The sequence below is a fragment of the Squalius cephalus genome (assembly GCF_949319135.1).
Source record: "Squalius cephalus genome assembly, chromosome: 17".
In the NCBI taxonomy this organism is placed as follows: domain Eukaryota; kingdom Metazoa; phylum Chordata; class Actinopteri; order Cypriniformes; family Leuciscidae; genus Squalius; species Squalius cephalus.
The window spans coordinates 15,901,851-15,915,498 of NC_137138.1; the positions used below are offsets into that span (position 1 = coordinate 15,901,851).

At 37.4% G+C, this 13,648-nt stretch overlaps 1 protein-coding gene across 1 annotated transcript in view; it reads right to left on the reverse strand.

The window, feature by feature from the left end:
- LOC307144780 (uncharacterized protein) overlaps positions 1 to 12,056 on the reverse strand; it is a gene marked incomplete at its 5' end in the record, with an annotated part of 70,569 nt that extends 58,513 nt beyond the window's left edge. Inside the window, 2 exons of the mRNA XM_079847341.1 lie at positions 4,357 to 4,658; positions 12,021 to 12,056. Of these exons, the coding sequence (XP_079703467.1) occupies positions 4,357 to 4,658; positions 12,021 to 12,056 (338 nt within the window). The remainder of the gene's footprint in view (positions 1 to 4,356; positions 4,659 to 12,020) is intronic.
- Between the last annotated feature and the right edge of the window lie 1,592 nt (positions 12,057 to 13,648).

Here is a 13,648-nt window from a genome sequence, read left to right on the forward strand (position 1 = left end):
AGAATTATCAGCTAATAAGGGTAAATCTCCATACTCTGGTGCACTGGAGGGAGCATCTGAGTGGTTTCCACAGTTGTACCTTGACAGGCTGTAGAAAATTCTGATGGAATCACGTCCTCATGTTCTGATATCATAGATACGCGAAGTGCAACTTGTATGAAGTTGTATGAAGCCATTGCAATATTTTGTATTTATATTTTTTGTATATATTTTATAGTTTTCACATTATTTGATATAATTGCATTGATTAGTTTGTTAAATTCACATACTTTATCTGTTTGATTATTGTCTTATATTTAATACAGTATATCTTCAGTTTAAACCAACCGCATGCTGTCCACTCAAGTGGACATCTGAAGATCTCTTTGAAAAATTTGTAAAAAAATAAAATAAAAATCAATTCTTGTTTTTCATGCCCTAAGAGCAATAAAAACACATAGGAAAAAAAATCCTGACTGAGGTTATCATAATTCATGCATGAAAGGGTTAATTCAATTCGTTTTAATTAATTCGTTCATTCTTTTTTTTTTTTTTTTCTATTATTGACAGATGACAGTAGACTAGCCAAATAAATGAAAAAAAAAAAAGCCTTTTAACAAGTAAGGCCTATCAATAATTATTTATTTGTTATATTATCTGCAATAAAAATCCGTGCTGCAGGACTAGGAATAGGAATATACTTTATTTATTCAAATTAATCTGCATGTTTCCATTGATTGTGAAGCTAGACATTGAAAATTGCAGATCAAGCGCATGGGGCTAAATGTTTTTTCTTGTTATGAATTGTATCCTATTTTCCGTTATTACAGTTAACTAAGCGAAGTGATATGGAACTGTAATGCGGTCAAGACCTGCCTGGAACTACTTTAGCTGTGCGTTTCCCTGAAAATAATGCACACCTTAGAACGTTCGTCAACCAATCAGATTCAAGCATTCAACGGCCCTGTAGTATAAATATATATATATATATATATATATATATATATATATATATATATATATATATATATATAAAATTCTTTTTTTTTTTTTTTTTTCAAAATGCCATTTGTTTTCACAGCTTTTTTTCTATTGGATCAATTTGAATATATGAACAATTATTCATTTTAATATATATATATACTTTTATTAAAAAGCAAAATAATCACCATCAATCTCGTGTTTACATCTCAGGTAGCAAATTCAGGAGAATCAAAGGTGTGTTTACCAAATATTTACACCAAAGCAGCTAAAATCATCATTTGTACAGCCACTATATAATAAGGACAATAAGACAGACAACTGGGAAGGAGAGAGAATGAGATGCCATGCATATCAAGCACAGAAAGACTAATTAAACATTCTTGACGTTATCATACTTAAAAGAAAAGAAAGGTTTTAGAAGTATATCACCGCCTGAATGACAAAATCTCAGGCACACTCTTAATGAAACGTCATAGTAATGCAACCATTTTGTGGTTTCTCTATGATGCCTGCAAAGTTGGTTATTTTTTCTTTTTAAACAGGCAGGGAATGGTCGGTCTCTAGAATGTGTAACTTTTTACTTCTTCTTTTAGGTCACTTTTAGGAAAATTGCTGCTGCTGCATCTGGTTCAGATGTGTGGACCGCAAATTTGGATAACAGCCTCACTTTCTCATGAACATGTGCACTAATTTTCTGCTTTATCTGCAGGAAGGACTGGTGTAGTAGAACAAACCCTTTGCAAATGCTGCATGCAAACCTGCAAAGCCAGTTTATGGGCTAGAAAATCTAAGGATTACACTAGTGTAAAGTACATGGATAATGCATTTACACATCTCTCTCTCTCTGTGTTGGTAACAAGTTGCTATAAAGGCTACCTGCATTGTTTTAGCATTTTACTCACCTCCATCTCAACATCCTACATTAAAAACAAAACAAACAAAAAAACACATCAGCTACAATCAGGTTTGATTGTGTTTTATTTGTTGTAAAATACACCTTGAAAGTCTCTTCAATGAATGTTAACCACAGGCTTTATTTTGCTCCTAAATTGAAACCCATGGCTTAGAAATGCTACTTCTCTTGCAGGTTTTGGTCTACAAACAGCTCTAGAAAGTATAGCGGCAAAAGCCAGTCAGGGAACAGCTGCTGCCGTCGAGCCCACCGGAGGAGGTTTGCCTTGATCACGCTGTACTGCCTGTCCGGATGCATACTGCTGAATGGCAAACTCAGAGGTTGAGTGGCCATGCCGGACCAAGCATCCTCTTCTTCGCGTTGAGCAACCGGGCTGCGTCCTCTGGGTTCCACAGGAAGATGCACGAAGACAGCTGCTGCAGGAAGGGCTTATACAGCTGGTGGCTCTTGGTGGTGACACCTGACGCGAAGCGCCGCATCAGGTGCCAGATGTCTAGCCGGACCACCAGCTTGTCCCACTTCCTGAACATATCAGCTGTCTTAGATCCCCCGTGGGACGAACAACAGTCCCGGTCAACGTAGAGGAGCTGAGGCGGCTCCACCCCAGCGTCCCGATACTAGGGATGTCCCGATCCAATCCACGGCATCGGTATCGTGCCGATACTGGCCCAAAACGCTAGATCGGATATCGGAGGGGAGAAAAAAAAATTATCCGATACCTATGATCCGATACCTATTAGGGGTGGAACGGTACATGTATTCGTACTGAACGTACGTTCGGTGCATGGATTTACACGGAGAATACACGGTATAAAAATAAATAAAACTCGCGTGCACATTAATTAATGTAATACGGAACTAACGTTACTGTTAGATACGTGCATAGACATATGCGGGAACGCGCGTCTATATCGCTTCAAACGCTCGCTTTATCATTATACGCGCGGCGCGTCCTATTCGCTTTGGACGCGCGAATGGATTCAAACTGTTCAAGCATCGAACTAGACGCGATAGACGCGAATTTGACGCTCTATTCGCATTTGGTGTGAACGCAGCAAAATGAACAGGCTGCGATGTCAAGATTGCAATGCTGGAGTGTGTGTGTGTGTGTGTGTGTCAGAGAGAGAGAGGCACGGGCGCGATCGAACAGTGGAAACATAAAAACATACTCCGTCATTTTCATACAGGAAATCATTAAAACTGCAAAAAGTGTTAGCTTATATTTGTGTAAAACACAACATTGTGCTTTGGTCAAACTGTAAACTCTTGTCAAACACACGCTGTTTAAAAGCAAAAATGATCTCATCTTTTGGACATTCATCATATTGCATTGGTTTTCATTTCTTGTCCTACAACAGAGCACTAATCTGTTTATGTTCTACATTGAATAAAAAAGAAAATCAAATGTGTTTTTAAAAGTAGTATTATTTTATACAGAAATAAATTATTTATAATTCAGATGAGAATAAAGTTAAAGTTAATTAAAATTTTAAGGAAACAAATATATTGATCTGAAATATAGCAAATTAATTTTAAATTCATTCAGGTACAATTACCAAACATATCTCAAGGTCTTTTGAATAAAGGGTGGCAGTCTTTCATTATCAACTGTTGTTGTGGACTATATACTGGAGAAGTATTTGTTCTCCATTTGAGGGAGATGTTTTTATGTGGCTAATTGAGCAAAGTGCTTCCATATATTTTATTATTAGTAGTATTAGTTCAAGAATAAAATAAAAATATCGGATTGATATCGGTATCGGCAAATAGCCAAAGCTGCGGCATCGGTATCGTATCGGAAGTGAAAAAGTGGTATCGGGACATCCCTACCCGATATCGCCGCATTAACCCCGCAGCCATGGACAACAGGCCGGCACCCTCGGTGTCCGTGAGCACGGACATAAGCACCTGTTCGTGCTCGTTGCCAACGTTCGTTGCCGACGCTGCAGTCTGGGCGGCAGCACCGGCGAGCTTCCGGGTCACCAGTTTGAAAGAATAACGCATCTCAGTAAGGCTGCACGCACATAGCCAGAGCATGATACTCCGCTTGCGCTATAGCACCATATTTACCTTCTTGGTCGAATCCATCTTCAGAACCGTTCCAAAGATGGAGGTGACCCGGGCCTTCATGTCCTCCAGGCGGGAGAGGATGTCGTGGCAGTACACCAGTAACAGCCACGCGTACTGGGGCACGGGTGGTGGGGTGCACCTGCGCACGACACCTCGCGACGTTAAGGGCTCCATGACGCTGAGGTAGTGTATGGACCGCCGCATCCAGGCCTCTGTGTGTGCCTAACAGAGTTTCTTTAACAGAGTTTCTTGTACAGCTGCATGGCGCTGTTCCCCCGAGTATGCTCACGCAGCTGGATGATTACCCGCCGGTCGCAGGCAAGCCTACAGAGGAGCACATCATGTGTTACAGAAGAGCCACACACAGACACACCGTGGGGCTGCGTGACAGTGTTCAGACAGCTACTTACTTGTAGGTGAGGATTGCCGGGAAGAGGGCGCGATGCCCCTCTCCCAGTTGACCCACGACCTCCTGCGACCAGGCAGCTACCTTCCTCTTACACCGACAGCACTCCAGGTACTCGGTGGCCATCAAGTACCAGCCGTCGATGTCCAGGACCCTCCGGATGGTCCTGTAGAGCCCACACTTCGTGAGGGCCCTATTACAGCATGTCGGCCGGACGCCCCACAGACGCAGGGGCGTCCAGAGGAACAGCCGACACGCGAAGAAGGCAGCTGGTGAGGCGGGTGGCTGAGTATAACTTGGCCGGGGCTGAGGGGGGTCCCACCACAGCTTGAGGTCTTAGCGCCGATGAAGGCCACCGCCTCATCAGAGGCCCGCAGGAGAAGCTGCTGCGAGGCCGTCGTTTTCAATTTGCAAAAACCATCTCTACAATGACAAGAAATGACACAGCACAGCATTAAACGAGCACTGCATTAAGCGAGCATTACAGGTTAAACTACATGTTAATAGCCATATTAACAGGAATATCACACATAAGATTAATGATATACTAGTACTACACATTCACTATTGAAATATTAAAGTTAACAAATTAACATAACGTGACACAACAGGTAAATAATGACCCCAGGGTTAGCCCCCTATGCATTGGCAGCCATTAAACAAACAGGCTTATAGTTAATGCATAAAACATACACTTAAACTTTATATTTTGTATTTATATTTCACGTGGTGATATTATAATCTTAAGGGTCTAATGCGTCACATGTTGTAATTAAACTGTAGCATCCTAGCTACAGTCCCATTAATTTCCAATGCAACGCATTACATTACATGCTAGCGATCTCTCAAAATGTATTTAATCTTTGATCAGACTACGTGGTTATCTTGCTTAGACCCTGTAACGTTAGATGTAGTTACTACAGTTTGGTGTCGAAATTATATGGTTTAAATGTGTAAACAGGAAGCCTGACGTTGACGTTAATTAACTATCTTTTAAATATCAAAACCAGCGATTGACGGCAAGACGTAATAATACATCGACAAATTCCATATCAGTACATTGTAAAAGTACTCTGGGAAGACAATGTTATATCAGTACATTCGTAATATTCTATTTATTTTTGTTTTACTCACTCACTCGGTGACTCGGGCTGCGTCAGGTCGGTTTGTTTATGGTTGCTATGACCATATGATATCTATGGCTATGACAAACGCTCGATAATCCGAGCTGCTGATTGGCCCAAAACGCTCGATAATTCGAGCTGCTGATTGGCCCAAAACGCTCGATAATCCGAGCTGCTGATTGGCCCAAAGCTGAAAACGCTCGATAAACGCTCGATTTTCCGAGCTGCTGATTGGCCGTCATCCAGAGACCATTGCTGGGCATAGAGCGCAAGGATGACACGTCTCACTCACTCACAGCTGAATTTACACCTTCAGCTCGGGTTCAAAGTTGTTACAGGAAAATAAACTGTTTGCTTTCAAGAAGAAGAAAAAATGGTGTAAATATTCGCAATGACTGCATTTAACATCCCGCTGTTTCCTTAGATGATCTAATCTAATCTAATTTGACAGTTATTAATGTTTAAGTATGGTTAATGTTAACTCTGAATCTTCATTCCTTTCGACTCAAAACCATCAGAAATCGACGCAAATTTAATCCAGTATGATTATATAGGATTAAATCTAATGTATATCCTCCTGAGACCCAGAAAAAAAAAGTTTTGTGAATTTAGTTTTTTTCCATGTCATCACACTGTTTAGAGCACAATAAACAAATGGTAAAAAAACATTTTTGAAAAATAATATTTTATTCATACGTTATGCTATGTCCTCTGTAGTGGACGCCAGGACTAAGTTGTTTAACCCTCTGGGGTTCCTCATTTTTGACTCACACTCAGGACCTTCGGGTCAAAAATGGCCGGGAGGGCGTAATTAAGATAAAACATTTTTTTTTTCAAATCAATTAAATGTATTATTTATTTTTTTTTATTTTTTTTTTTTTATTGAAAGATACATACATTAACAGTAAGAAGAGAATAAAAATAAAAATAAATAAAAACAAGGGGGGTATACGGACATCAAAAGAGAATGAGATAGGCTACACAAAACAATACAATGTTACAGTTTGTCAAAACACATTAAAGATTCTTTACAACAGACTCAAGGATATTATTTGTTTTAGAAACCTTTGAGTTTAGATTAAATGTATTTTTGTTCAATAATATTTTTTCTTTTTTTCTTTGGTGTTTTGAGAGAATTTTATGATAATAATTAATATTTATGCAATAATTATGATCCATTTTTTCCCATTGAATATAATAGAATTTTTTTTTTTTAATTAATGCTGTATTTCAGGTTAAAGTAGAGACTAGGTCTATAGAAAACAATTTTTGAAGTCAGATTGGTGCCACCTGGTGGATGTAGTGAGCATGATTATCATGCAATATCATATTTTAACCACTAGATGGATTTACAGCTCTCTGTAGAAAGGCTTGTGAATTCTAGTGATTTTTGCACATATTTGCCTATTTTTTTCAGGTTGTTGATTTTAATAACAGATTCTCAAAGAGTATTTTTGTCAAGTTTTTTGTTTGTTTGGTTGGTTTGTTTAAATGGTAATTTGAAGTGCCAGTTTTACTTTATAATACAGTCAAACCTGAACATTGCATTAGAAAGAGAACAAATGGAAAGCATTTTGTTACCCATTGTTTTAATTCTAACTTAATAAAAATGCAATTCTTTCAGTCATAATTTTTTTTTATTAACCTTTTATAATAAACATTTTCATTAAAATAAATTTTTGTACAATTCAATGAACAGTAACTCTTATTCAAAATTGGCAACAGCAATTATGAACAAAAAACTAAGGCATTTTTAGAGTTTTGTCTGAGTGACACACACAAAACTAAAGACTCATAACTCCAATACAAGGAGAGTCAAAAGGTAGGTATCGTTTGATAGAAGACTTTTCAAAAATATGTAAAATATAAATTACATTACATTTGGACATTCTCCTGCTGAGAAACTGCTGATAAAAATATATATATATATATATATATATACACAATTTTTATTATGATTTTGCATATCTCTCTTGTTTGACATGCAATAACTCGGGAAAGAAATACGGTAGAGGAAAATTATTTTTTGGGAAGGTTTCCCTAAATGTGAGCTGCATCTGAATCAAATTTTGTGGTGATCGCATAAAGTACTCAAAAGTTACAGAATTTGGAACAAAGGTAGCCTTTTTGTTTTTAGTCCTCACACATTTGGAAGGCAATAAAAAAAATTGTTTTCTGAGTGACATACACAAAACTAAAGACTCATAACTTCAAAACTGTAGCAAGGAGAGTCAAAAGGTAGGTATCGTTTGAAAGAACACTTTTTAAATTTTTTGAAAATATAAATTACGTTACATTTGGACATTCTACTGCCGAGAAACTGCTGATAAAATACAAAAAATATAGATATTTTTTATAATGATAATGCATATCTTTCTTATTTGACATGGAATAACTCAGGAAGGTAGGAGGGAAATTCTTTTTTGGGGAAGTCCTTCTACATATGAGCTGCATCTGGATAAAATTTTGATGGTTTGTGATGAATTGGATAAAGGAATCACAGCATTTGGAACCAAGATAGCATTTTTGTTGAGACCTTGACACCCTTATGGGCATTTTTTATATTGTTTCACCATGAAGAATATCTTGTCATAAAAGCAATAGATTAAGTTAATTTTGGGCTCATTTTAATTGTAATAATATGCTGTAAAAAATGAAGTGCCATTTTCAACTATTTTTAAATGTTTCATGAGATGTATGATGTTTTTGACACATTGCAGTACAAAAAAGTATTGTATAGATTATGAAAAAAAAATTCTATTTATCAGCAAATAACTCAGCAATACTTAGGAGTTTCTCAAATTGGCTACATTCACTGTAAAGATCAGACTCTAAGCTTTCAAATGACACCAATTTTGTTTGAATCAAGGCAATATTTTTGAAAAATATGATAATGAATATTTTCGCAGCTAGGTGGCGCCTGCGGGCGGTACACTCCGGTGTAGTGCGACAGCGACTAGTCAGCACTCGTTCTGAGTTGATCGAAGTGGTTGGATGCTTTAAAAAGCTGAGATTCTAAGCTTTAAGATGATACATATTTTGTGTTATTCCACGTTTGAAAACGAGCACGGACGTTTCCGGGAAAATTGGAAAACACTTTGCACCCCGGAAAGATGAGAGACTTGTTTTTAGTGCAATTTTCCACCGGACAAATTGCGATTGTTAACTCATGATTTCTGTTCTGTGCGTCTGTGCGCACCAATCTTGCACTTCTATCTACTCCTCAACCAGACCACCTAGAGACTTCGGGTTTTCGGCATTATGTTAAGGGAGGTCTAATCTCGGGAACGCACAAAAAAAATCCAGGAAAAGATTTACTATCTCTTAGTGTTGTGATCCCATGAGGTGAGAAAATTGCGCTAAAACACTCACTGAGTTTTTATTACTTGTTTAGCCAAGTATGCATAACTTCGTGATGAATATCTCGTGATCACAGCAATGGATTATGTTGTGTTTGGGCTCTTTGTAATCGTGAGAATCTGCGGTCAAGAAAGATGTTCGATTTTTCACAATCCATGCATGTTTCATTGAGTTATGAGCTGAAACGTCACATCAAAACAACACAGCATCACTGCTATTGCTACTTCATAGTCTGTGGTATTTTTTGTGTTAGAACACAATGAGGAATATCTTTAGATGTGAGTGATGGATTATGATGAGTTTGGGCTCTTTTTAATCTTAACAATCTGCTGTAAATAATGATGTGCCATTTTCCACAATTGATGCATGCTTCATTCAGTTATGAGTAAAACGCGGCGACATCAGTGCTCCATCTAAATGGCTCTGTGTGCGCCTGTGGGGGTTCGTGTGTTACAACTCCATGAGGAATATCTTTAGATCTGAGTGATGGATTTCGCTTTCTACGTGATGTGTAGCTTTCTACGATCTGTGCATGCCTCGTGAAGTTATAAGCGAAAACCAAACAGGAGTGCATCATGAGTATATACTTGGCTAGGTGCCTCTGTGGTATTTTTTGTGTTAGAACTCCATGAGGAATATCTTTAGATCTGATTGATGGAATATATTGAGTTTGGGCTCTTTTTAATCGTGAGCTTCTGCTGTAAATAACGATGTGTCATTTGTCATGATCGATGTATGTTTCATGAGGATACGAGTAAAAAGGCCAAGTCTAAGCTACCTTGATTTTTTTGTGTTAGAACTCCATGAGGAAGAATATCTTTAGTTCTGAGTGATGGATCATTTATCAGCAAATAACTCAGCACTACATAGGAGTTTATCAAATTGGCTACATTCATTGTAAATTTCAGACTCTAAGCTTTCAAATGACACCTATTTTAAGTTGATCAAGGTAATTATTTTTGAAAAAATATTATGATTCTTTTTTTCGCAGCTAGGTGGCGCCTGCGGGGGGTACACTCGGTTTTAGAGGGATTACTCAGCAACCTTTAGGAGTTGATCAAAGTGATTAGATGCATTAAAAAGCAGAGATTCTAAGCTTTAGAATGATACCTATTTACCCATTATCGTGGCTGATTTGTAGATTGTACGCACAAAGAAACTCTGTAGTTTCATATTTTTGCCAATTTCCCATTCATTTCCTATGGCCGGTCATTTTTGACCCGAAGGTCCTGAGTGTGACTATTTTTTTTAGACCACTTAGACTTTTCAAATCCTGTCACCAATTTTTTTGAGTGTTCATATACCAAGTACCAATAAAGTCACCAAGTTTCGTACCATTCCGATGAAGCTACGATTTTTTGAAAATCGAAAATTCTGGTCAGAAATGACCGAAGAACCCCAGAGGGTTAAAAAATAAAATGACATGAAATGATATGTATAGGCAAAAACAATGGGATTTTTTTTTTCAATCACCAATAAATTTTTAGATTTTTAAGATTATGAAAAAATAAGATTTTTTCAACCAAAATTTGTATAAAGATTATTCTCAACTATGTTATGAAAGAAATAACGGAATGAATTGATACACCATTTTACTTTATGCAATATGTGGGTAAAATGGCCATAAATTAATATTCCCATTCAATGCAATGTATCTATACACTGTATCTAATTTGCACATTAATGTGTTCTTGGAGCAACATTTAATGAAAAAAGAAGTGTAATAATTGGAGTAATAATTGGCAACATTTTAATAATAATATCTAATATTTCATAGGAATATTGATGTATAATTTATTTCCATATTCACTTGTTGTGTCTCACAAAATGCCTGATAAACATGATTTAAGTCCTGATGTCCTCTACAGTGGACACGTTTGAAATCAACACCCTGTTCTGTAACAGAAAGTATTTTTTTATTTGAAACCCCTTAACATTTTCCTGAGATGTTGTTTTATGAAATACAATTGTATATACAATTGTATATATACTGTATATATATATATATATATATATATAATATATATATATATATTTTTTTTTTTTTTCAAAATGCCATTTGTTTTCACAGCTTTTTTCTATTGGATCAATTTGAATATATGAACAATTATTAATTTTAATATATATATATATATATATATATATATATATATATATATATATATATATATATACAGTGAGGAAAATAAGTATTTGAACACCCTGCTATTTTGCAAATTCTCCCACTTAGAAATCATGGAGGGGTCTGAAATTGTCATCGTAGGTGCATGTCCACTGTGAGAGACATAATCTAAAAAAAAAAATCCAGAAATCACAATGTATGATTTTTTTAAAACTATTTATTTGTGTGATACAGCTGCAAATAAGTATTTGAACACCTGAGAAAATCAATGTTAATATTTGGTACAGTAGCTTTTGTTTGCAATTACAGAGGTCAAACGTTTCCTGTAGTTTTTCACCAGGTTTGCACACACTGCAGGAGGGATTTTGGCCCACTCCTCCACACAGATCTTCTCTAGATCAGTCAGGTTTCTGGGCTGTCGCTGAGAAACACAGAGTTTGAGCTCCCTCCAAAGATTCTCTATTGGGTTTAGGTCTGGAGACTGGCTAGGCCACGCCAGAACCTTGATATGCTTCTTACAGAGCCACTCCTTGGTTATCCTGGCTGTGTGCTTCGGGTCATTGTCATGTTGGAAGACCCAGCCTCGACCCATCTTCAATGCTCTAACTGAGGGAAGGAGGTTGTTCCCCAAAATCTCGCAATACATGGCCCCGGTCATCCTCTCCTTAATACAGTGCAGTCGCCCTGTCCCATGTGCAGAAAAACACCCCCAAAGCATGATGCTACCACCTTCACAGTAGGGATGGTGTTCTTGGGATGGTACTCATCATTCTTCTTCCTCCAAACACGTTTAGTGGAATTATGACCAAAAAGTTCTATTTTGGTCTCATCTGACCACATGACTTTCTCCCATGACTCCTCTGGATCATCCAAATGGTCATTGGCAAACTTAAGACGGGCCTTGACATGTGCTGGTTTAAGCAGGGGAACCTTCCGTGCCATGCATGATTTCAAATCATGACGTCTTAGTGTATTACCAACAGTAACCTTGGAAACGGTGGTCCCAGCTCTTTTCAGGTCATTGACCAGCTCCTCCCGTGTAGTTCTGGGCTGATTTCTCACCTTTCTTATGATCATTGAGACACCACGAGGTGACATCTTGCATGGAGCCCCAGTCCGAGGGAGATTGACAGTCATGTTTAGCTTCTTCCATTTTCTAATGATTGCTCCAACAGTGGACCTTTTTTCACCAAGCTGCTTGGCAATTACCCCGTAGCCCTTTCCAGCCTTGTGGAGGTGTACAATTTTGTCTCTAGTGTCTTTGGACAGCTCTTTGGTCTTGGCCATGTTAGTAGTTGGATTCTTACTGATTGTATGGGGTGGACAGGTGTCTTTATGCAGCTAACGACCTCAAACTGGTGCATCTAATTTAGGATAATAAATGGAGTGGAGGTGGACATTTTAAAGGCAGACTAACAGGTCTTTGAGGGTCAGAATTCTAGCTGATAGACAGATGTTCAAATACTTATTTGGAGCTGTATCATACAAATAAATAGTTAAAAAATCATATATTGTGATTTCTGGATTTTTTTTTTTTAGATTATGTCTCTCACAGTGGACATGCACCTACGATGACAATTTCAGACCCCTCCATGATTTCCAAGTGAGAGAACTTGCAAAATAGCAGGGTGTTCAAATACTTATTTTCCTCACTGTATATATATATTTATACCGCTGAACCGTTTCGGTACAGGGCTTTCGGTTCGGTGCACGTGTGTACCGAATGACTGAATGCAATATTTTGTGTGGGAACATAGGTACATTTTCGTGTTTCCACACGAACATATTAAGTGGCGGAAGTCTCCGCGTTCAGCGCAAATCCCGCCCTGCAGCTGATTCTAATGTTTTTTCCTATTAGACATTCTCTGGTTTTACCCGTGTTTTACCCGTCGTCACTGTAACAATGAAATAGACTGCATGGCGAAAAAAAGCTTTTCCGCTTCGTGTGCGCCGCCGCACTCTCCGTTCCGTTGCGTGTGTGTGTGTGTGTGTGTGTGTCGACGACCCGCTGCGCTCTCTGCTCAATGTTCGAGTCCGTGTTTGCGATGCGCGTTCTGCTCTGTGGTTAACGGCCCAAACACTCCAATCATGTACCGATCACGCACTGGAAAAGCAAAGTCCGCTCAAATAAGGTGAAATTTCTCAGTAGTAACTTAGATTTCTGTTTGCTGAGCTGGTATAGTCATGCTGGCAACAATGGTAAAATGACCTGCTCTGATCACATGCTCTGGTAATAATAGCTTTGTACTATAGCTTTGGACTATATTTTATTTTGATAATTATTAAAAAAGTGGAAAAAAAAAATCTTAAATTGATTGTTGATTGATTATTGAAAAATAATAATACATTAATATATTTGTTTAATATTATTTTAATATAGGGCTATTTTCTGTTCCTGCACTGTAATCATAGTTATTTATTTATATTTTTCATTATATTTTATTATGTGATATTGGTTTGAGACTGAGAGTATTTTATTTAGTGGAGAACTTTGCAGCAGTATTTTATTTCTTATTCTTTTTTTATTTTATATCTATTTTATTATATTTTATTAAAAAGTGTTTAAAAAAGTGTAAACAAATTGTTAAAAAAAGTTTATAGTAATAAACAACCTGCAGTTTAATGTTTGCATTTCTTTCCCTTACTGTACCGAAAATAAACCGAACCGTGACTTTAAAACCGAGGTACGT